Here is a 23,885-nt window from a genome sequence, read left to right on the forward strand (position 1 = left end):
GTTAATGTTTTATGGAGAATTTAGAAAATTAGAAATAGTTCTGCATGTGTGTCATTCACATTTTGCTGCCCTTCTCACACAGGTTACTACTTGGAGTAAGAAGTAACAGTAGTCCCCAAGAATTCATTTGTGTCTCCTAGTTTTAGATTGCACTGAGAGTTTTGTCTGGGAGTTAATTAATACAAGGATTGAATTTTCCAGGTCTCTGTGGCATAGCCTTGGCAATAAGTGATGAGGTGCATGTTCAGTGAGGCATTCATGGAAGTGTTTTGTATCCCCTAAGCCAGAATTCTTCAGCTGCCTGTAAACAGGTTACCAGAACCATCCGTGGGTGGGTGAGCTCAGGCAGAGCCCCAAAGTCCTCGTCCTCTCTCTGTTGTTGTCACTTGTGTGACTTCCATCCTTCCAGTGGGATAAAGTGAGCTCTGTGCAAGAATTTTTGTGGTCTGGTCTTAATATCATGGCAGAGTAAATCTGTCACTGAGGATGGCTCAGGGGATGCCAGCCTGTCACGTGGCGCAGAGCTGGTGACCTGCCCACCACGAGCTATGCAGCTGCATAGCAAACCCATGATGGCCAGAGGACCTGAGCTTAAAATATAAGCAAATAAATTGCTGGCAGTGTATGACCTGTAGGAATCGGAATATTAATAAATTTTAATTTCCTTTGTGTCCTGAAGTGCATTTCTTGTGTCCCAAAACCTTATTTTCTTAAATAAATCTTGCATCAGGCTGAAGCTAGAATACTGTTTTGTGTTTAGTATGTAATTACTACTACTAATAGACATATTTTAAGAAGTTGACTTGGTGCACCATACATTTAACTTAGAAAAGCCTCTAGAGCTATGGGAAAGTTTAGTTTTAAACCCATTTAAAGCTTGAGAAATAATGCCAGGATGGCAATTTTAGAGTAGGATCAGTTCACTGAAAACACAATTTCATGCCCCAGCTCTGCCCAGTTTATATATGTGTGTGTATATATATCTATATGCCACCAGCAAATGCTGTTATTAAATCACACATTCAGTAGCTATTACTGTGACCTAAGTTTGAACCAGAAACCTAGAAATGAAACATTCTTGAGTTTCCCTTTGAGTTCTTTCCTTTTTTTTATGAATCTCTTTCATTCTTTGTCAGAGAGTTGGGGTCGAGTAGCTCTATAAGACCCATCTGTCAGCAGAAGCAAAATGATACAGTTTTCTTAATGCAGGATTTTATGCATCCATGTAAAGCCTCTGAATTGAATGGCTGTCAGTATTCTCAATCCACAGTCAGTCAGAAACTTTGAAAGTTAAAAGTCAGCAAAAAAGTTAATGAAAGTATTTGACTTGTCAGTGATCAAAGTCCAGAACTGTAAAGAGCATTTATTAGTTAGTGACTGATATGGTGCTTTTCCTTTTTTCTTTCTCTGCTCTCTCCATTAATATCTTAGATCTTTTCTTCATACCTGTCTTAGCCTAACAAAAGCAGCTGTTATTCTGAATTTCTGGCTATAGAAGCTGGTAAGTGAGGTGATTTTCAAACAAATTTTCTGACCTAGCTACTCCTTAGCAAATAATTACCTTAAAAAATTTTGACTCTAATGTGACTGTACTCTAAAAGTATAAAGGATTAAACTTGCTTTCAAGGAAGTAAGTCAAGAATAGTCCCACAGAAATTATTTCCTCTCTCTATGGATATTGGAAGTAAATAGAGAAGCTGCTAGCAATAGTAGAATGCTGCCACATATCAGAAGCTCAATATTAAAAAGCAGAAATTAAAATGGCAGAAGATGGATATAACAATATGCCTTGTTAATATAAAGATTGGCTTTTCAGGTAATAGCCAAATTCTCCAAATTCTCTGTCAGTTTTATTGAAGGAGTTTGTGTAAGCTAACACCAACAGATGGTGTCAACTAGGGAAGAAAATTGCTGAAATTCATACTTCACAAAACTGCTCTCTCCAGCGTGGTGTGTTTTATTTTATCATCTCTGATTGCCCTAACATTTACATAAAGCTGAAGAGGAAACACAAGCCTGTGCCTGATCATCATGGCTGGTCCAGGAAAACAGAGCTAAGTGGAACAAATCTCACAGTGCCACTTGCTCATTTGATGGCATGGCTGGGTGCCCAGGTGAGGCTGGTCTGTGAAGGTCTCTGTTCTGTCCTGTCCTTGAAGCCAGGGACAGTTCTGAGAGCTGAACTTGGGTTAAAGGCACTGACTCCTCTGATTCACTCACATGAGCTGTGAATTAACCTCTCCTGCTTTTTTTTCCAGGTAGACTTTTATAACTGAAATGGATTTTTTTTTGCCTGCCTTTGTTTTAAAGGGAGAGGCAAGTGGGAAGGACTAATCTAAATTAAATACATTACAGATCTCATATTAATGCCATTTAAGCAGGTCCTTTCTTAATTTACCTTAGTTCTATATAGCCTTTTATATTTTAAAAACATTTTTCATTTCTGTGGGCTGCCAGATGTGCTGCTGATACCTTCTGATCTTAGGTAGTTTGACACTGATTTTCCCAGCGTACGCCAGGGTTCAAGTCTGGCCTGTAACTCATCCAAATGATCTATTCATAACAAAAAGTGCCTTCTGGCAGTTGCACCACAGCTGAATATTGTTAAACTGAATTCATCCTTTCATTTGTTTCTGATTGCTCTATAATGTTTACATATCTTACATATTAGTATGATCTTTTATAAAGCACACGCTGAGGTTAAACCCACCCAGAGAGAACTTTATTTCCCTTCTTCTCCCTTTCAGAAGGTGTGGAACTCTTTTTTTTTTTTTTTTTTTTTTTTTTTTTTTTCCTGTCAAATGAGCAGGAATCTTGGGACTGCTCAGTGCTCGTTTCATCCGAAGCCATAGGGCTGAGCAGGCAGGAATGTGTGTGGTGGGGAGGCAGGGAAAGGTGACATTTCCTTGCACAGAAGGATTGTCCCCCATCCCCAGACAGAGTGAGTGTGAGGTGGAATTGCCTGTCTGGGTGTAATCCTTGTCTGAGCTGGCATCATCACCCATGAGGGCAACAGTCCCTGTGTGAACACGTTCAGCTGAAATATTTATAGATGCAGCTTATGACTCAAAGTCTGAACAGGTTCAGATTCCTCTCGTCTTCTGTCTTCAAATTCCTGCTGCATTAATTGTGCAGAGATCACTCTCACCTCTAGCAGAGGATATCCTGTGTTTCAGTTTCACTCTATATAAAAGATAATAACTGTTACTATGTCTCACAGTGGGAGTGTGTCACAGGAGGAATTTCAGTTCAATGGAAGGCAGAAAATCTTAGGCTCCCTTTGAATTCGTATTTTAACTTCCAGAGAAGGATGACATCTCTTATTTGCTTTAAAAATAAAAATCAATTGCCCATAAATCTGAAACACATGTTGTTTTTCTACTAAAAAGATTAAGGATTTTCTTAAGCTCATTAAAGGAAAAAAAAATAATGACATTGATCCTCCTATATCACCATAAGAATGTCTGAAGGCAATTGAGAGCTGTAAAAGAGACATGGTGTTATTGTAACCAAAATAGCCCTGAATCTGGAAAATTGTGCTTTTCTTTTCTTCTGGGTTCTGCAGCAAACTTATCACTGTTTCTCCAACCTTATGCCTGTGTCTAGTCATGTGTTTTAGTGGGATTGAGTGGGATGTATACTCAAACAGAATTAGGACCTTTTATTATGAAAATACAAATGCCAGCTGCTGCGTGGCTTGAAAGATTTAATCACCGTCCAAATATTTCAAGGAGGGGAAATGGAAACCATTTGCTGTTTCTGATGCATATAGCTACAGGAGGATGCTCACCCTGTTGCTTCTCAAAGATTGTTTGTCTGTTTTGGGGAATTTGTTATTCCCAATTTTCTTTCTTTCCGTGTGCATCAAAGCCTAGAGTCTGCAAAATGTGAATTAAAGTCCTTAAATGAAAGGGGGAAATGGGAAATCTGATTATGCCCTATCTTCAGTAAAGCCCAGCATGACAAGCCAGTGTTCTTTATTCCAGTTAAAAGTTCCCACAGCAACAAAACTGATAACCAAGTGCCCTGCTGGCTTTATTCATCAGTGTGGCAATTCCCAACGCCCTCGTTTGCTCTGTTCATGTGTTGAAAGTTTGCTGGAATGTGTACAAATGGTACTTTGGTAGTAAGAGGATAGGAAGGTCTTAGTGTAATGTGAGAAGAGCCAGCATGGAAATATCCTGTCCTAAATTCCTGTGAGTGTCCAAAACACAAAGCCAGAAGTACTGGCTGCAGGGAGAATTTGGTCTTTTAATGAATCTAAACATTTTTACAGGAGAATTCGGTAAATGGTAGACTAATTACAGGAAAAAGGTGTGGGGTTTGTATTTTATTTTATAAACTCTATTGTCCTTCTGGCTGTTGAGACTTTCCCCTGATTTCATAAAGCATCTTGATGCTTTTAATGTCCTTTGGCTACTTGTTTTTTTTTCAGGTGACACAGCAGTTGGATTTGAAGCTTGATCCCTTTGCCATAACCAGATTTTTCCTTCAGCAGACTGCAGAACCCTGCAAAGATCTCTGCATCACAAATATTTTGAGATAGGCCTTCAAAACCCCAGGCCCCTTCTGCCCTAAATGTACCTTGTCACCTCCTGGGACACTGCTGTGTCCGTGGCTGTAGGGTGGCAGTGAGTTGGGATGTTTGGGTTCTCCCCATGCTTCCATCACCAGCTCAGAGCAGATACTGACTGGGAACTTTCACCACATGCTGTGTTCTCAGTAAGGTCAGTGAAGTGGAATTGGTCTAAAAATCAGCTTGTTTTAGGATTTGCTTTTTGTTGTGCTTCATTTTGTTATTGAAATCATAAAAGAAGGCTTGCCCCATTGAGGTGATGAAAACTCAAAGCTGTATTAATTTGTAGTTTTAAGAGAAAACAAAACAAAACCAAATGTCTTTGCAATGTTTTTGACGTAGCTTCGTCCACTTGGAGTCATAAATGCCTTTGTAAATTCAGTGCAGCTATTCTTGCTCTTTAATGTGTTTAGTCAGCCAAAATCTTGCACAGACACACAGACACATGTGTACACATAGATCTGTAGGGAAAGTAAGTCAGGGCATCAGAGCTGATAAGAGAGAACCAAGCAGAATTCCCAAATTTGTTAGATGCTTTCCTGAGAGAAATCAGCATTTCTTGACACTGGGGTGATGTATTTTGAAAAACAAATTTTTGTTGTTTTGTTTTCCTACTTAACTTCCTGACAAGAATCAGCTGTACTGTAAGTTTATGGCTTGAGCAGACTATTGTTTGTGCAGAAACCTCCCTGCTGCTGTATTTACTAAACATGTGTGATGCACAAATGCCAGTAAACTGCATCTTGGAGCATATTCCCTACTGGCTAGTAAAAACTGCCTTTAAAGTTCAGCCTGTTTAAATATAGAGAGAATGTGCATCAAGTTTAACAGGAACAGGCCTAATTAAAATAATTTTTAATTATTCTCAAAACTGTTTTGATGTGAAGTCCAGGCTTTCTTGAATTCAACAGCAAACCTTGAGCATCCTTCAATGGGTCTAGAATTTTGCTATTGAAGGGCAAGGTCTAAATACAAAAACCCCACTGTCCCATTGACTAAGACCTCTCTTTTTGCTCTTCAGCGTTGGAAACACACAGACTGATTTTGTTAGGGAACTAATTCTCTTGTATCCTTCTCTGCTAGTAGTTCCCACCTTCTAGAAAACAACAGTTGCAGATTTAGCCATCATCAGTGGGAAGTGCAGCATAAATCATGGGATGGTGTAGGACTGCACTGCTGTTCTCTTTTCCCAGTGAAGTTACAGCTGTGTCTCACTTGAGTGTGGATCCTGCTTCCAAGAGAAGCCTGGCAAGGCATGGGTGGCCTGTGTCCTCCAGCCCCTACTGCAAGAATTCCATGTTCAACCAGTGGGGAATTCAAAATTAGTCTTTGGAGCAAGTCCTGGGACCCAAGTCCCACCATCCCAGTTCCTGGTGTGTGCTGGCTTTGCTTGCTAGACTGGACAGTGATCTGCTGAACCAGGAGGGAAGTCTAGAAAGTCTGTCTGGTCTACTGAAAGTGAAACCACTTTGCAAGAGGAAGATAAATGCCCTCCACCCTTATAAACTGGTAATTTGCATCTTCTGAAGGAGAGAAAGGAAATGAACCAGTGTCTCCCACATCCTGAGTGGTCTAACCACAAAAGCAGGGAGTGCAGGGGCCAGGCTGTCACTGTGCTGGTGATATTGGTGTGTGAGTGGTGGAGCACTGCTCAGATACCTGCCTGATCTGCCCTCACAGCTAGGAGGGGTTTGTGTAAAGCTAAGCCTAAGTGAGGGGCAGAATCTGGTCTTTACTCAGACATGTTTGCTGCTGAAGCCAAGCAGATCCCAGCCCAGGTGTGCAGCCTGCACCTGAGGCACCCAACTCTCCTGGCACTGTTGTGAGAGCCCAAGTGGAGCTTGGGCTTCCACTGCCAGCATGGAGCTGATGGCAGCTCTCAAGGGACATCACTATCCTCTGCCAGCAGGATTCCCTCCTCATTCTGGGCTCTCCACATGTACAGGATGGGTGCTCTGGAAACTCCTGTGGCTGATTACAGTGCCTGTGTTTGCTCATGCCAATTGAGCAGAGTATTGTATCCCACTTGTCACTCTAAATAAGGCCTTTTTTTTCTGGAGAAATGAGGCAGTTTCCCTCTCTCTGCAAAATACAGCTCCTATTCCTGAAATTTCTTACTTGCTGTTTGGCCAGGCCCTGCTGTTCTCTCAGTGGGGATGAGCGGGTTGTGGGCTGTGTCTTGTCATCTAAAAATTATGTAAACGGGGGAAACATTTTTCCATGCTTTTTTGGAGTAAATTTCTACCTGTACACCTCCACTTCTATTGGTAATTCCAGTGGAGAAGCAGGAATTGTCTCGGTATTGGACTCTGATATCTGCCAAGCTTTAATTGTGAAGTTCCTACTTTGACAAGCACTTGGATTCACTAAAGCTTTCTGTTGCTTTCCCAGGTCAGTGAAACCCCCATTTTTGTGCCTGGTGTTTGGGGACCATATTTTTCTGCCATGGTACCTGGATTGTGGTTGAATGAGGGAGGCCAGAGTGCAACAGGAAAACTGGTGAGTGTTTGGAGACTGGCAATTCAGACCTGAAACACCTCCATAAGATCATGGGATGTACCAGGCTGCTGAAAGCAGTTAACAATTAGATGAGTGTTATGTCTGTTATGTAATACTAATTTGCATAGAGATAGGGGAATTATGTACAGGGCATGTCTTCCTTTTATGGTGGTGGTGATGATTACTGTAACTACCTTACAGGCAAATTGGCTTCATTCTTTGCTTTAGCAGGAGGCTGACACAGACTTTGAGGTGAAGCAAATGATACATATTGTATTATATAGATCAGTTGTGTTCATTGATGTGCATAAATGAAAGATATAGGGACAGGACAGTAACATGGTAACACATTATTCCATCACCTCAGTTGTTTCCCTGAGTACAAAGAATCTAACAGCACTAGGTTAATTTAATTCACCAATAAAAATTAAAGCTAAGCAGAGTTCACTAAAAAATGAATTTTTGTATTTACAGGAAGGCAGTCACAAGTAAAACATATCAAATTTAAAGAAAGGCTGCTTATACACATCAGTATTTAGGCTTGAGTCCAAAAGTGTCAGCAAGTCCTTGGTGACTTGCTTAACCCTGGGGTTTCTGGATCTCCTTGTGTTGATGCTTTGTGAAAGCTGCCCTAGAACAGAGACTAGACAGAATTAAAGACTAAAGCAGGGATTTATTAAAAGGCCTCAATGGATCCACCTTGGGCAGCACAAGAGCCCAGCCAGGGCTACACCCAAGATGAACCAAAATGGTCACAAAATGGATGGCCTGTCATGGGGTACATTTTTATAAGTTCTGCTCCATTTGCATCTTGCAGTTCATTGTCCCATTCCAGTTTTAGCCCCTGCAGTCCCACCCTGCTTGTTTTTCTCTCTTCAGTCCACATTGTTTGTGCTCTTGGGCTGAGATTTGGATCATTTGTCCTTGGTGCCCAGCTGGAGCAGGAATTGTTTTGTCTCCCTGCTCTGTGCAGAGAGTTCACCATCCCTTAACATGAAGCTCAGAACTGCACACTAAAGTAGTACAGAATCTGAAAAATATAAAAGCTAAAACCTGGGGCATCAGTGTCACCTTGCCCAACCTTAGGACACTCTGGCTGCCCTCAGGGCTGAGCTGCAGGGGCCTCTGGAGAGGCTGCAGGAGAGAGCTCCAGGCCTGTGGGTGTCCCTGCAAAGCCCCAAGTGCAGGTGGGTTTGGTCTGTCACAAGCTGCAGCTGTGATCACTCCTGACTCAGCACCACCCATCTCTTTACAAGCCTGGAGATGGGAGTACACGGCCAGGAAATGCACTGGGGCATTGCTGCATTTAAACATTCCATATGGAACAGTCACTGAATGAGAAGCAGAAATCCTCCTGGATCAGGAAGCCCAGACACACCCCAGGCTGAGCTGTGACTGGGATCCCTCCTGTGCTCTCTCCTGACGTTCCTCTGTGTCACAGCTGCAGTCATTCCTCCTCCTGCAGCCTGGCTTCCCACCCCACCTCCAGCCCATCCTTAGCCTTGTGGCTAAAAACTTTCAAATTAATTATTAATAATAATTTTTAATAATTGCTTTTGCAGCAAGTGGGATATGTGTGCTTTAAATTTTTCAGGCAAAGATCGGGCTAGGACCAAAAAGTGTCCCATTTTACAAATAACTGCTACAACCAGACATAAAATTAAATAATGTCCATATAAAATAATAAATGAATGCTCATAACACTACCACTTTTCAAGGAAAATAGCAAATCTCGTGTGCTGCTTTGCAAGAACACTTTTGAGAAGGAAGTTTCTGTGTGCTTAATTCTGAACAGGTAAATACACTTATCTAAGTTCCAGACAGGATACAGGCAGTCAGTAGTTGTTCTTGGCTGGCTCACAGTGGTTCCACACTTAAAATGTACAATGGGAGTTAAGGCATTTGAAAAAGATGATTTTAAAATTCCTTTCCTTTCTTGTACCAGAGAACAAGGTGTTCCTGAATCATTAAAGAAATTGCTGGGGAAAATGAACAGTCTTGTTAGGACCCACAGCAAAAGTGAGCTTGAAGTACTGTTAGGAATATTAGGGAAAATGTCTCATTAAAACACTCTTGGAATATCCCCTGTGGTTTTCTTGAGGTGGTGTGAACAGAAGACACACAGGGAGCCATGGGAGGAGACACAGCCATGTGCACTGTGCAGGGTACACTGCATTTATTATCTCTGTCATTTCAAAGCTCCTGCTTTCTCACACCTAAAGTTTTCTGAAAACAAACAAACAAAAAAAGGACCTGTTTAGGATTCTTTCCATTGCTTGATCAACACCCCAGAGTGAATTATTTCCATAAAATTTGAACAGTCTGATCAACAGTCTGATCAAACTTCTTAAAAGTAAAGTTGATCCCTTTAAAAAGCTCAATTTTTTGGGGATACAGCTGCAAAAGGAATCAGTTGGATTTTGAAACCTGTTTTAGATAGAGTCCAAATGAAGAATTAAGAAGTCCCTTATTCTGCGAGTTCTTTATTTGTATATTCAGTGGGGTTTTTCACTACATTTTCAAAATTTATAAGAAGAAATATATTGCAAAATGGAAACAAAGGATGGCATGACATCATTGCAAAATGTGAAATAAAAATAACAGAAAAGGGTTTCTAGATGCATCCCTCATGTGGCCATGGCTTGAATTAAGGGAAACTTTGTAACTCCTGTAGCAGTTCTGTGTAACAGTGTTTTCAGAGCAGACACCTATATATGATGTTTATTTATAGATTTATTTCTGAATTTATGAGCTGCCCCTGTGTTCTGAAGAGATTCTGCAGGATTGCAGAATTCAGGCCTGAGCTGTGTTTCTGGTGCATGCACACATTTGGCCTCTGTCTTTGATGCTGATCTCAGGGAGAGCAGACATGCATTATTTTCTTTGCTGTGTTCACATGTGTATGCTTCATTATGTGGTTCAGGACTAGAGTCATGCTGTTAAGATAAAATACCAATGTGATTTGCTGTCAATAAGTACTGCCAAATATACTCAGTGCTCTTGAGTAGCTGTAGTTTTGCCTCCTTAGCTTTTACTGTCACCTCTGATGGGATATTACCAAGAGGCCACAAAACCTGCTGAATTATTGCCTTAAAAGCCCATATTATTCTACCTGATACTTTGTTTTGTGAGTAATGGTAACCACTCTGGAGGGAAAGGACAATCTGATTTATAAATTCAGCATAAGACAGAGCTTATATTGATCCTCTTTTATAGCAATAATTGCTTCTCAGGGCATACATTTTGTTTCCTGCAATGAAGGCATGAGGCATCTATCAGGATGACAACACACCTTGTGTTTTATCATAACAGTGTGATAGAGAAAGATGATGCAGGGATTTGGGCCAAGAAGATGCTTCTGGTAGAATTCCAATGAGGATATCCATTCAGAATGGGACAGACTAGAGGACATGCAGGGGGTGTTGGACAGGAAAAAAGTCATTCTTTCACCCTAATCTCCTGACTGAGGAGCTGCATGCTTAGCATTTGGCTTGGGTTTGGTGCAAAGTTGGTTGTTTTTCTTACTGTTTATATGCCAAATCCTGAATTTCAGTGGGAGTTTTGCCATTGGCTTTGCTAGGACTAGGATTTAACACTTCATGAGTAATTTAGAAGCTCTCTTGTCTTATTTAGAGCTTCCCTTTTCCAGGATTGAATTTTCAAGATGTAATCATCCTCAAAATGTTGCTTTTGTCTTTTTCAGATCGATCATGTGGTGCGAGGCCACGTCGCCTTCCCAGAATTGGAGGCCAAGGCTGAAGCCAGGTCAGTGTTTTATTCCTTTATCACATATCTGCATCACAGACTGATGCACACTGTATTCCCAGCAGTGTCCTCACTCTCACTCAGGGGAATTATCAGTCTGATAGCAGGCTGGAACTATTTACAAAGACTTTCCAGGTGATTGCTCACAAATGTAAGGTTTAAACTCCCCTCAGATACCTGTGGCATATCTAAGTAATCTTGTTAACTTTTTGCTTTTCTATCAAGCCCAAGGTATTTCTTGATTCTATAGCACCAACCCAGAGTCTGTTCAGCAGACCTCCATGCCTTGGGCTAGCAATAGATCTTAATTTGTAGGAGAAATAATTAAGCTCCAAGGATGGGACGTAGCTTAATTAGGAATATATTATTCAGTATTTTTGAAACAGTCATCTAAAGGAAGGTGTAGCCACTGTATGAGAAACTCCTGCTTGGCAGCACAAATAGAACAGAGAAACACAGGATGAATTTTCAGACAAAGCTTTAAATGGAGGGGGGACTTGGAGGTAGCTCCAGGATTCCTTGAACAAGAGGCTGTGTGTGATGTGGAATTTGAGCTTGTTCTGCTTTAGAAGTGGATGAAGACAGTTCAGACACTTCTGTCAGGCCTGGACTTCCTCAAGCTTTTTTGGCTTGGATTCATTCTGAGATGGTTCACATCACTCCCAGAGAGGTCTTAGCTGAACAGCTGGGCACGTTGGATGAACATGTGATTCTCTTAAATGTCTTTTTCCTCCTTAGATTAAAGAAAAAACCCAGCAAACTTGGCATTTTCCCTTCATTTTCTCCCTCTGGTCTGAGAGGCAGGGCCAGTCCTGATGGATGGATTAAGCACATGCTGATACAGAGATATTTTCAGTCCTCCCTGGGGAGATAAAGCTCTACCTGGTTTCTCTGGATGACCCTTCCTTGCCTTGCAGGGCCCACTGCCTTACTTGTTTGTTAAGAACTTGACCAGGATTCCCAGAAATGCATTGGACTTCATTCAATATGAAACAGATTCATGCTTCCTAGAATTCTCTTTGTTGCTCTTTGGAAAAGGAAATCAGGAAATAAATGCATCTGTGTATGTTTGGAATAAAGATTGAACTGGGTCTTTTTCAAAATTCTGGCTTCCAGGCCATTTTTCCAGTGCCCCCATTTGAAGCATGAGCATAAGACAAACAGTTTAGTCTGTAATGCCAGGATAAACCATTTTTTTTTTTTTTTGTACTGGAAGAATGCCTATGGAGTAGCCTACTTGTGTCTGCTGGGTCTGATACCAAACTGACTGACCACAAACAATGCCACAGTGCAAAAACTGAGAATGTGATGTGAACAGGACACTAAACTCAGAATACTGGCAGTAGAATCCCATATTATCCAAGGGTATGGTGCCATAACTTTGTATTTGAGTCTCCTGCAGTTAGTAACATGGTGGAGAATAGCACTCATAGTAAGAGTTGTAATAGTTTATAAAAAGAGTGATAATATTTTACTAAGTTAATTTGCTCAATGGTATTTTTGTAATGCTTTCCAGGTATCACTCTCCTAATGAAACATTGGTATTGCTACAAATTTACTAAACAAGTCCTGTATTAATTCTCTCATCTTCTGTCTCCCTGTCCTTCTCAAATATTTGTTAAATTTAAAGAATTTCATTTGAATGAACAAAAATCACGAACTTTGAAATTTGAACTCGTTTTTTTTCTTATTTGTTTTTTTCTTATTTTTTCCTTTCTATTTTTCCACGATTCCCCAAAATTCAGCCTTATTCTGGGTACAAGTAGCAGCTGCTGTTGGCCAAAACTCTGGATTATGTGTTTACCTACATTAAGTCATATACACAGAATAAAAATAATCCCAGAATCACAGAAGGGTGTGAGTTGGGAGGGACCTTAGAGCCCACCCAGTCCCACCCCTGCTATGGGCAGGGACATCTCCCACTAGCCCAGGCTGCTCCAAGCCCTGTCCATCCTGGCCCTGGACACTTCCAGGGATCCAGGGACAGGCCCAGCTTCTCTGGGCAGCCTGTCCAGGGCCTCCCCACCCTTACAGGGAACAATTCCTTCCCAATATCCCACCCATCCCTGCCCTCTGGCACTGTGAAACCATTCCCCCTTGTGCTGTCACTCCTGGCCCTTGTAATTGTCTCTCTTCATCTTTCTTGTAGGCTCCCTTCAAACATGGTACCTTTTTTTGGAGGATTATTTGTGATGATAAATTATTTCACTGGGATTCTCAGCAGAACAGATCAGAGAATTTTGGTTTATTATGTTTAAGGGTACTCTCTGTGTGGCTGTAGGAATTTGACTCTGTTCAGCCACTGCAGATAGCCATGGAGGGGAAACCAAATGAGGATTCCATACTTTGGTGTGCAGTTCCATATTGTCTTTCCTTCCCATACTGGGTGTGATGAAGAGTTAAGCACATGCATGTCTGGATCATTAAATAAAGAACATCAGAGGTCACAAATCCATGCCTCTTGCTTGCTCTCACCTCCTTCTGCCTCCCCAAACCTGTCCTCCCTTTCTCCTGAGGCTGCTGAGAAGCAGGTATGGAATGGCAGGTCCCTGCTGAGCAGCTGATCTGGGGAGTTTCCCTGTGCAAACTCTCCTTTGCCCCACCAGAGCAGATTTCCAGCTGTTGTAGCACCACTGCAGAGATTTGTGGTGACTTGGGAGGGTGTGAGAGGCTCAGACAAGCAGCTCTGACCACTGCTGCTGAAGGCCAGGCTTGTGCAACCCTCCCAGTTCCTATTCCTGGGTTCTTTTTTACCCTTCTTTTACTGGAATTGGAGAGAGTTGAATTACACAAGGATTTTCTGGACAATTTAAATGTAGCATTTGGTCTATCTGATGGGCACAGTCTGTGAGCACCAAAACTTGGGGTTTTTCAGGCAGTTCAGTGAGTTGCAGAAATTGCTGTGATCTTATCACTTTTGCTCCTCATCCTACATATTGTGTAGGTCTGACATTTAGTCATCCCTGCTCTTTTAAATCCTATTCAGGTAGATTAGAGTAGGAAATTAAAAGAGATAATATGATTCTTTTCGCTCTAAAGTTTAAATAATTCTGTTTTCTAGAATGACCATTTCTAATCTGATAGAGAAGGAAAGTGTCTAACAGGCAACAAAGTTTGTGTCCTTTGGCACTTGGTGAGGTGCTGTTTTAGGGCAGAATTCCCTTTCCTATAGATCTCAATGCCATTTCCCCATCTAAAGAGATGTCTCCTGAAAATAAAGCATTGAAGTTACACACACAACATCCACCAGCAATTCTGGCATCTTTCTAGCAGAATATAAGAATCATATTTGGCAGTTCTCTGTGCCTCTAGATGGTTTAGAGCCCTTTTTTTTAATTTAGAAATCAAAAAATTTAGGATTTTTTTTTTCCCTGAAAGATACCTGCTGGCATCTTTCAGGTTAAATACCAACCTCTGGTTGCTTTCTGAAATTATGTCCCACGTATGATCACAGCTCTGGGCAGCCTTGCATTGATTTCTATTCTCCACTTTCAGCACAGTTCCTTTTTCATGGCAACAGCTCATGCTCAGCTCTGCAGGTCAGAGGCAGCTGCCACTGATACTTTCACAGAGAGCTGAGTAGAAAAAGCTCCAGGAGGTGATGATGTTACACTGTGTTAAACACAAAGGTGGTAAAACAGGCTCTGGCAGGTGTTGGAGGGATTTTGCTGGTCACTCAGTCCAAATGTAGTGCCTTGAAGCCTTATCTATATTTAGGAAAAAATAAAATGTGAAAAGGTGTGGGAAAATGTGTAATTCCAAGGTTATGTGGATCTTAAGCATATTTGGCTCAACTTCAGCCTCCTTTTGTCCAAGTCCTTGTGTTCTGACAGAGCTGCACAAATGGCTAATCCTTGTGAGAGCAATCAACCAGGATGGAGAGGAGAGGAGAGGAGAGAGAGGCTGGGATGTCTGGTGGTTGAGTGAAGCTTTCCTTTTTTATCCTTCCCAACAGTCAAGCCATGATTGAGGCTGGAATTAAAACTACTTTATCCTTAGCATGTACTGCTTTAGGGATGGAGAAAACAGGGCCACTTTTACAAGAACAGGAAAGAAATGATGGTGACCTCCAAATTATCATAATTCGGGTCCAGGAAGACACATAAAGCACATTTAAAGGACGTGAATAATGATGTAAATTAGTTATTTTAATGTCTTCCAAGTGTACTTCATTTTGAATGATATCCTCTGATAATGTACACATGGTAAGGTATAATTGAAAAAACATGCAGCTGAATGGTTGAATGCAAAGTATAAATATACAGCTGCTAGTGGGTCAGAAGTCAAACTAGTAAAGCATATGCCAAATTCCCTTAGGGATCTCATTAGTGCATGATTGAATATACATGTAGAGGCTAAATGAATATCACTGTTTGGGTCTGCAGTGGATGAGACAATGACTAATCAATTGTAATTAGGGTTAGATGCTATTATTGACCCACATGTCTAGAATTAAATGCCCTGCTTGGAGGTTTCCAAGGAGTTGGAAAATATCTATGGGTTTGTTTGTGATAGGATGAGTGTTTGAAAAAAATATTCTGAGTGTAATTGCAACATTTTTTAAATGGAATGTCACTAGAGTCATTGCAAGCCAAGGCACTGAAGAATTCACCATTAGTCTTAAGTCCAGGAAAAATGTCTGTTGGATATTGTGGAGTTGGGTGTAGCATCTGAACTTAGATACAATCATATTTAGGCCCATGTTGGGCTCCTCCCTAAAATAGCAGCCACTCACTTTCTCTCCTCCACCCTTAGTGCTGCATTTTAATCATAACACACACTGAAATAATTATGGTTTAAAAAAGGAAAGCTGTACATCCAGCTATTGATTAATCAGAGAAATTTTTAAACATTTGCAAAGGAATTTGGTTTTCATTTCTGTCTGGAATCCTCCTTACTCCTCCCTCAGCTGTGGGAGAGGAGCAGCAGCAGCCCCCAAATCTCAAACAGCTCTGGGGACTCTTAGGAGTCAGTGGACAAGCTCAAGGTCACATTATCTCCCCTCATCCCAGGAAATTAAGGAATTCTGATGGCCTGTTGAGCCCACGTGCACAGAGATATCCTTGCAGTGCCATGGCCTTGGCAGGCAGTGGGGTTTTGCTGTTCTTTGGTGGGGATTCTGCATTTGGTGGTGGTACAAATGTTTTATGTTTGAGGAATAACCTCCCCCCTCTTTTTCCAACTTGTTTTTCTTGCAGTGCTCACAGTATATATACATACTTGAACAGTCACCTGGATCTGATTAAGAAATCTTTGCCTGTGGGTTTCCTCACTGTTGATTTACATGTTTGGCCAGATTTCCATGGTAACAGATCTCCCTTAACAGATCTGACACTAAAGGGCATGGTAAGAAACAGCCTGTCTTTGCAAAAAGGTCAATACAGGGTAAAAAGAAAAAAAAAAAAGCATTTTGGAAGGAGCTTTTCTTCAATTTTGAGAGTACTCCTCCTTAGCTATTTACACTGTCCCAAACGATTTGGGTTTCTTGCTGCATTGCTGATGTTTCAGTAGAAAACCAGAGATTATTGTACTTGTGGTATCACTACAGCCACATTAATTTTCTAAAAACTTGAGGAATGTTCTGTGTGTGCAGGTACCTTTCCTAGGAATCACATTTCACAGCTCCTGCTGCTCTTATCTCATCTGTGAGATAACAAATCTTACAATTTGTTGCAATGAATTTCAAGAGAAATTTGGGTAAACCTGTCTGGGAAAGGAATGAAATATTCTCACCATAGGTGGTTGATTTAGACAGCTTTTCAGCCCAACTTCCAGAGTTTGGGTGTTCCTCTTCCTTGAATTTACAGTGGTAGATCAGCTCACTCACAGGCCAGGGCTGTGCAGAACTGTAACAGAAGGGTGTCATAAGAGTATAAGCTGGTGATATCAAAATACCTGGTGATTAATGCAAATATCTCCTTGAAAATGGCAAATTGTCCTTGAAGTGAGCCTCTCAAGCTGCTCGCCAGCACCAAAATCTGCTGTATTTAAGGCTGAGATAGGAAAGGCATAAGCTCTGCTGCATGTTTTAAGCCACAAATGAGGGAAACATTTAAAAAAAAAGGCCTATATATTTTTGGGTCCTAATAATACCTCCATTATTTTATGAAAGAATTACATGCTGCAGCAAAATCAGAATTTCCTTGCTATGATGGCTGTATGCAAATACTGGTAATAGCAACCCATTTTTTCTGTCACAATTCTGTCTGTGTTCAGGTCTTGCCTGATATTAATCCAGAGTAACTACAGTGCAGTATTGATTTATGTCAGAGTAAAGGAGGTTAAGATATAGTATTTAATTATTAATTGTGTTTTAGTGTTAGGGTGCTTGGGAGGGAGGGGGAGAAATGCTTTTAAAAAGTTATTTTTATGTAATAGCATTTTCATATTATTACATTAAATACATTCACGAGCAATATCTGAGTCATAACATAAAACTGTCAGAGTTAATCTATCTCTAATCCCATACAATATGCTGTTTGTTCTTTATTTCTTCACAAGGGCAAGGATAATTTATGTGGCTCTTCCCCAGATCAGGAATAACATGTTTAACATAACATTATGTGTACAGCTCACAGGAGCATGGCTTGGAATTAGCACTTAAAACTTGTTACAACAAGAAGCCATAGAGAATAATAGAGTTTTACTTTGGCTGGATTTTTACATCTTCCTTTTGATCTTTGCACAGGTTGTTGGACTAACATTGTCTCGGGGTCTGGATGAACTTGCCCTTATCTACCTGGCCACGATCCAAGCCATTGCTGTAAGACATTTTTAGTGCATAAAAGAAGAAATGAATTGTTCTGTGCAGACTGATCATTCCCTTCTGCTAATCAGATTTCTAATAATACATGAATTCACTTAATGGGCTTCTTAAAGGAGCAAGATACTGTTCACCCACATTGGTGACCACTCCCAACTGGAGGATAATCAGCAGACTGTGGGGGAAGATGTTCCCCTAAAAATCCTGTCCTTATGGCAATTCTGTAGGTGGAGCTTTTGCCTCTGGTGCAGATGTGAGGGAGGAGGCTGACAGCACAAGGAGCAGTGTTCACATCCCAGCTGTCCTGAGGGAGGCTGAGAGAGGGGGAGAAAAGCTCTGGCAGTTGTACAAAGGGCTCTGTGCTGCCCTGAAAAGCCTCAGCTTCAGATTGTTCCCAAATCCGTGGCTGTGCCCTCCCTGCCCGCTGGGTGAGGCAGAGCTCTGTGCCAGGGCTGTGCCTCAGTGCCAGCAGGGCACATCTGTGTCCCTGCCCCAAGGGGAGCAGTCCCAGCCTGTGGCCCTGGCTGGGCAGGACAGGGAGGCTGGGAAATGTCCCTGCTGTTTGCCAGCACCAGGGATGGGGAATTTCTCAGAATTCTTTTTGTTCTGCCCTGATTTTCTGTTGAACCCAGGATTTCCAGTTCACAAGAATTTCTGTTTTGAGGTGAAACCCTGGCTCACAGAAGTGGTTTGGAAAGCCTGGCCCAGGGTGTTTCCAGTGGGACGTGCTGTCCCCAGCCCTCTGGTGACTGAAATCCACATTCCTTTAACATCCTCTCTGTCCATTTTTTATTTTTATTTTTTTTAAAGTTTGTTGAACTTGAGGTGTTTTTGCAAAACACGAACAGTCTGATGAATTGGGGAGTTTTCCTGACAAAACTGTTCAGCTGGAAAACTTCCAAACTCCTCTCCTGGTTAAACAACAACTTTTCTAGGCTGGGTCAGCCATCTGGGATGGAGAGGGTGGGCGGCTGCTGTAAATTTATTGGGAATTGTTCATCTCATGTGTTAACCCTCCCTCTTCAGCAAATAAGGAGAACTTAACCCCAGCCTGGGATTCATTGTTGTGAGTTTGGAGCCTTTTGCAGATGAATGTAACTGGGTTATACCTGATGCTTCAGTATAATCCCACCATTGAAAGAATAAAGTGGAGGAGAGGTTCAACAATGCCAGGGACTGATCCTGCCCCTGAAAGGAACTTCCCAGTCTGGAACAGGTGCCCTGTGATTATCTTGTGCTAACGAAGTGGAAACCTTCTCTGCTGGAAATCCTGGGAAAGTCACCTATTATCTCATTATATGATACAGCTCAAACTTGATTGTAAAACACAAATACTGTCTTGAGCAGTAAACTCAGCAGCTGCATATCTTTTGGAGAGCTGATTGAGCTGATTTAATATAAAAAGGACATATTGTAGTTTTCTTATCACTATAAGTTAAGGGAAATTATTTTTTCCCCAAAGCATTATTGAAACAGTAACTAAAAAGTAGACAGAAAGCATTGGTTTTGACTCTATATATTTACTAATTGCTAATGGGATACCTAGGAAATCAAATTTTCACTCCCAATTTTAGCTTCACTTTTATTGAAGGAAACAGTTGTAGTAATCTTGTACCATTAGCTGTCTTCAATGGGTGGAAGATAAACTTTAAACCTATGTAAAAATCTTGTACAAAGTGTAGGCCTGCCCACAGAATGTTAATCTCTAGTTTTCTTTTCAGCAGGAGATGCTTTTTCCTTTTTATATAAAATTTGCATTTGAAGCCCCTCAATTTGCATTTTCTCCAACCCAGGATTAAATTAGTTCCCCCCCCACCCACAGTGAAATAAGTCTGGCTTTAATTTAAATTGCTGTGTGAATACAATTTTCCAGGCAGGTAAACACAAAATAATTTTCACAGCATGTTCTTTCTCAGGGTCTTTGACGTGTGTATGTTGTGAGAGAAGTTGTTAATAAATTTGAATTTCAGAAGCAGTGAAAGAGAATCTCCTTTTAACTATTCACTGCAAAATGCAATGCAACAGTTGGCCAGATGAGAACATGATCAGAGATGTAATTGTGGCTGTCCAGCCTGTTCTGAGCAGGCAGGCTCCTTTTGGAGCAGTTGATTTTTCCATAATTAAAATCATGGCTGTGCAATTTGGAGACCAGTCCTCTGTGTCAATAGGGAAGCAATGGATTTAGTCAGCTGGGGCTGAGGCTGCTCAGGTTCCTCTGAACTGCTTGTCTAAAAATCAAAATACATTTGAAGGCCTGTCCAGAATAGTGCTGGGCATTCACTGTGGACATCTCCAGCCTGGTGGAGCTCTGCAAGTTCAATTTTCAGTAGCTTTTATTTGAAGAGGGGTTTGTTACAGCTGCTGTCCTCTTAATGAACTGCAGCATGGTCTAAAGAAAACTTAAATAACAGTTTATGAAAACTATGACCAGATTGTGGGGAATCTGCCTACCAAGAGTCAGCCTGGGCAACATTTTGCCTTGAATTTGACATTTTGTCAAATAGGAGCTCCAAACTTAACTTCCAAGGTATTATAAAGAGCTGGGAATTGGTTTTGGTCAAATAGTTTGTTAAAGAAATGGAAAATATTCTTGAAAGAGGGAAATAGGGAGAAGGTTGACTTCGGTGAGGAGGGAAGCAGAGCGAACAAAAAGAAAAAAAAAATTTTTTTTGAAAATGGCAAAGCATTTGCTTGTGCCATTCTGATTTGAGTTTCTCAGAATGGAGACTGTAAATGAAAAGTTTAAAATATGCCTGCATTTGAGATGTTTCAATTAATCCAGCCATGAAGTGGAACATTTTATTTTGCATAGGGCAAAGGCCAAGAGAAATAGTTAAGCCAATTCAAAATTCTTCAGGTTTTCCTTTTTTGCTGAAAAGACAGAAAACAGTTTTTTATTTGCTGTTCTCTTTTTGTTCTGTTTTGCTATTTGGCTTCAGAATTGAAACCTCTTTACTGAGCTGGATTTTCAGATGCTGCTGCACAAAGTAAAGAGAAGGTTTCGGTGGGGATGCCTTTGCCATGCAGGTGTGTTACTGCTCCTGGCTGCTCTCCTGTGTTCACCTGATTCTGTTTTTTTCCCCTTTTTGAAGTTAGGAACAAGACACATCTTGGAGGCGATGCAGGCTGCAGGACATGAGATCACCACGCTGTTCCTGTGTGGTGGGCTGAGCAAGAACCCTCTCTTTGTGCAGATGCATGCTGACATTACTGGTGAGCTTGGGGAAGTGCATGGAAAGGAATGGAAATACTTTTTTTTTAGGTGTATAAGTACTTCATCTTTGGAAAAATAAAGACTTCATATAGAGCTGTATTTTGCTGCATGAACCAAAAAAGTGTGCAATGAAATGTTCCTTCTTTGGCTTCACCCTATTTGGCTTGTGACACTTCCTGCTCATGCTGGGCATTGCATCCATCCTACAGAACAATTCTTTCCTGAATTGCTTCCGTGCCCGTGTCACTGACGTGGTTTAGGGGACAACATCTGGATCCTTGCTCCTGCAAGGTGTTGCCCTTGGTTTTGTAGAATTCCTGGTGGGTGGAAGGCCCTGGTTGTGTGTTTCACTACAAGAGGAACTCCATGGTGTTTCACTCCATGGTGTTTTTGGTCTCCCTTCAGCCTGTGTGTGTTGGACATCTCTGTACACCTGCGAGTCAGTTGAATATACTTCAAAAATGTGGAAAAAATAACAAAATTTAGTGTAAAGGACTTCAGAGAAACATTGAGTGATGTGTGTTTTGGGTTTATTTCAAATTAAGATCAGTTAAGGTGTCATAAATGAAGTTTAAGGCCCAAATTCGGGGAGTTTGGTCTGGAGATCTGACATCAATCAAAACATGCTTTATAACCTTGATGGACAAGCAAAAAACATAATGCCTCTTGACCTTAAAATTCACTAAATATATTGTACTCAAAGTGATGCTTTGTGAAAAATGTTGTAAAGTCCGTGCCTTTCCTTCCAAAACACATACTTTAGGTGAATTTCAGCTACATGTAGAGTTGGGCTGCTGGGTGGTGATGTGTAAAAGAAAAGATCTGTGAAAAGGTATTCTGATTAAAATGTAATCACAAGTTCTTTGACTGTAACTAATGGCCAAGTACAATTCAGTACAAAAAGGCCTTTTTGCAGTCTGGAGTTCTCCCCCATTTGTAAAATCAGTGACTGACAAGGGATGTCAGAGTTCATCTGACTGAAATGCTCTTGGTTATGTTGAACTCATTAGAGCCTATCAGATAAAATAACTAACATTCCAGGATCAATCCCCCATTCTTTCCTGAAAAGAAAAAAATCTGAATATATTATTGTTAGCAACAAATGCCCATGACTCAGCCATGCAGACATCCAATAGATAATTCCACAGGCCACTTAAAAAGTATCTTGATCTTTTTGTTTGCCTGGTAAGAATTCCGTATTCATTCTGACCGTGCGGGAAATGGGCAGTAAATTTTAGAGCACGCTGAAAATTGCTCACTGACGCCTGGCAATGAGCCACAGAGCTCTGAGCTTGAGATTTGCTGTTCCAAGCTGACCCAAGTCCTGAGCTGTGCTTCAGCTGAGCTGCAGGAATGCTCAGGTGACAGGGCGAGCTTTGCATCAACTAACTGAAAGCCTGGTGCGAGGTGAATTTGCTTTTTTACATCAATAATTTTATTTTGCAAAGTGGGGTGTTTTGCCTTTCTCCTCTATGGAGGTTGTTCGTGGCTGATTTTAGGACTTCACCCAAATTTCAGCTCCTTCTAATCTTACTGCTGGCTCTCAGGAGCAGCATTTTTTGGGTATAATATGGTGGAGACAGTTCTGAGCAGGAATCCCGGCTCCCACCCCTGTGTTTGCATCATCATTCACTGAATGACGTTATCTCAGTACTGGAAATGCAGACACGTGCCAAATACTGCAGGAATATTAAAGTTTTCAGTTTAGTGAGGATAAGCATCTGAAGTGCAGCTAGAAAAGTATTTAGATTTCTGCTCTTGGTTTAGATTTTTCAGGGGAATTAAGAAAGGCTAGTTTTTGTTTGTTTTTTTAGCTTTTTCCTGCTTTTCTTTACACTAGTGAAACAGGTCTCAGAAAATTCTGCATAAACCAAGGGAAAGTATGTTCTCAGTAGTACCCATGGGTGATGAAACACTAATATTTAATTCTACTTTAGAATTATTCTACTTAGAATTTTGTTTGCTTGTTTTTCCAGTGTTTTAATTTTGTTTTCCAGTATCTTGCACAAATTGGAAGACAAGATTTCTCTTATTATTTCATATATAGCTTGAGAAAGTTTACTACTCATATTTTCATGTCTTCCAGCAAAACCAGGCTGGCTTTGTTGGCTGTATGTTCAAAACCAAACACAAACAGTCTTTTTTTGTTTGTTGCAAAAGAAACAAAAAGGAGACTGCCTTGTTTTCCCCTCCAGGTCAACTTTTAATAGGCACGTGGGTTTGGAGGGTGTGGGTAACAGGTTTATACCAAGCCCTTTGAATGAGATAAATAGCCAGTGTCAAAGATCTGGGGGGTTGGTTTTTGTGTGCTTTAGGTTCTGCATTAATATTTTACTAAAATGATTTTATTTAAATGCTGCACTTTCCTTGGAGCCTGGAAGCACAGATCAGAGAAATTTACATTAACCTACAGCAGAATGTAGCTCTGAATGGGGTTTTGAATAATGGTTTTTGATTCCTTTTTTGTCTATTTTTTTAAAATTATTTGTGGAGCTGCTGGTGCTGCTGCGTTCTCTAACAGAGACCTGGCTCTTCCCTCTGCAGGCAAACCTGTTGTGCTGTCCAAAGAAGTGGAGTCTGTTTTGGTGGGTGCTGCTATTCTTGGAGCTTGTGCTTCTGGGGATTTTGCATCTATCCAGGTATGCAGTACCTGATTTTGTGTCATTTTCTGTTCAGTTTTAATGTGTCTTACACCTTGACTTCTGGCACCACGCACACACCTAAATCCAAGTGGAAAAGTTTGTCCCTTCTGCACAGGCAGACAAGATCCAGCATCGCTTTCTCTCCACCCTCTGTTTAACTCCAGATATTATTTAGGTGTGTTGAGGATTCATTTGCCTTTGCACATGTGTGGGGACATGCATAGAAGCTGCTGTGTATGAAGTTAGCCCATGTAATTTTACAGACAAAACAGGGAATTTGGTAAGGCTCTGATCCTGCAGGAAGGTCACACTTTCATCTCAGGTACATTTGTCCTACTTTCCTTCCTTCATATTGAGGGATGTTAAACCTAAGAAGCAACATAGCATTATTTATGCCATAAAAAATAACACATCTTAGCTCTTGTC

The 23,885-nt window shown here is 41.0% G+C and overlaps 1 protein-coding gene across 4 annotated transcripts in view; it reads left to right on the forward strand.

Annotated features, from left to right (window-relative positions):
• The window catches only part of FGGY (FGGY carbohydrate kinase domain containing), a 156,149-nt gene that overhangs the window by 97,978 nt on the left and 34,286 nt on the right, over positions 1-23,885 (forward strand). For all 4 annotated transcript variants that reach the window (XM_071436844.1, XM_071436846.1, XM_071436845.1 and 1 more), the window contains 6 exons: positions 6,968-7,075; positions 10,779-10,840; positions 16,039-16,186; positions 17,529-17,603; positions 20,696-20,816; positions 23,362-23,456. In XM_071436844.1, coding sequence (XP_071292945.1) covers positions 6,968-7,075; positions 10,779-10,840; positions 16,039-16,186; positions 17,529-17,603; positions 20,696-20,816; positions 23,362-23,456 — 609 coding nt within the window. The remainder of the gene's footprint in view (positions 1-6,967; positions 7,076-10,778; positions 10,841-16,038; positions 16,187-17,528; positions 17,604-20,695; positions 20,817-23,361; positions 23,457-23,885) is intronic.

The sequence above is a fragment of the Agelaius tricolor genome, unplaced genomic scaffold, assembly GCF_023055355.1.
Source record: "Agelaius tricolor isolate 1412-34295 unplaced genomic scaffold, bAgeTri1.0.p SCAF_11, whole genome shotgun sequence".
Taxonomy (NCBI): Eukaryota; Metazoa; Chordata; class Aves; order Passeriformes; family Icteridae; genus Agelaius; species Agelaius tricolor.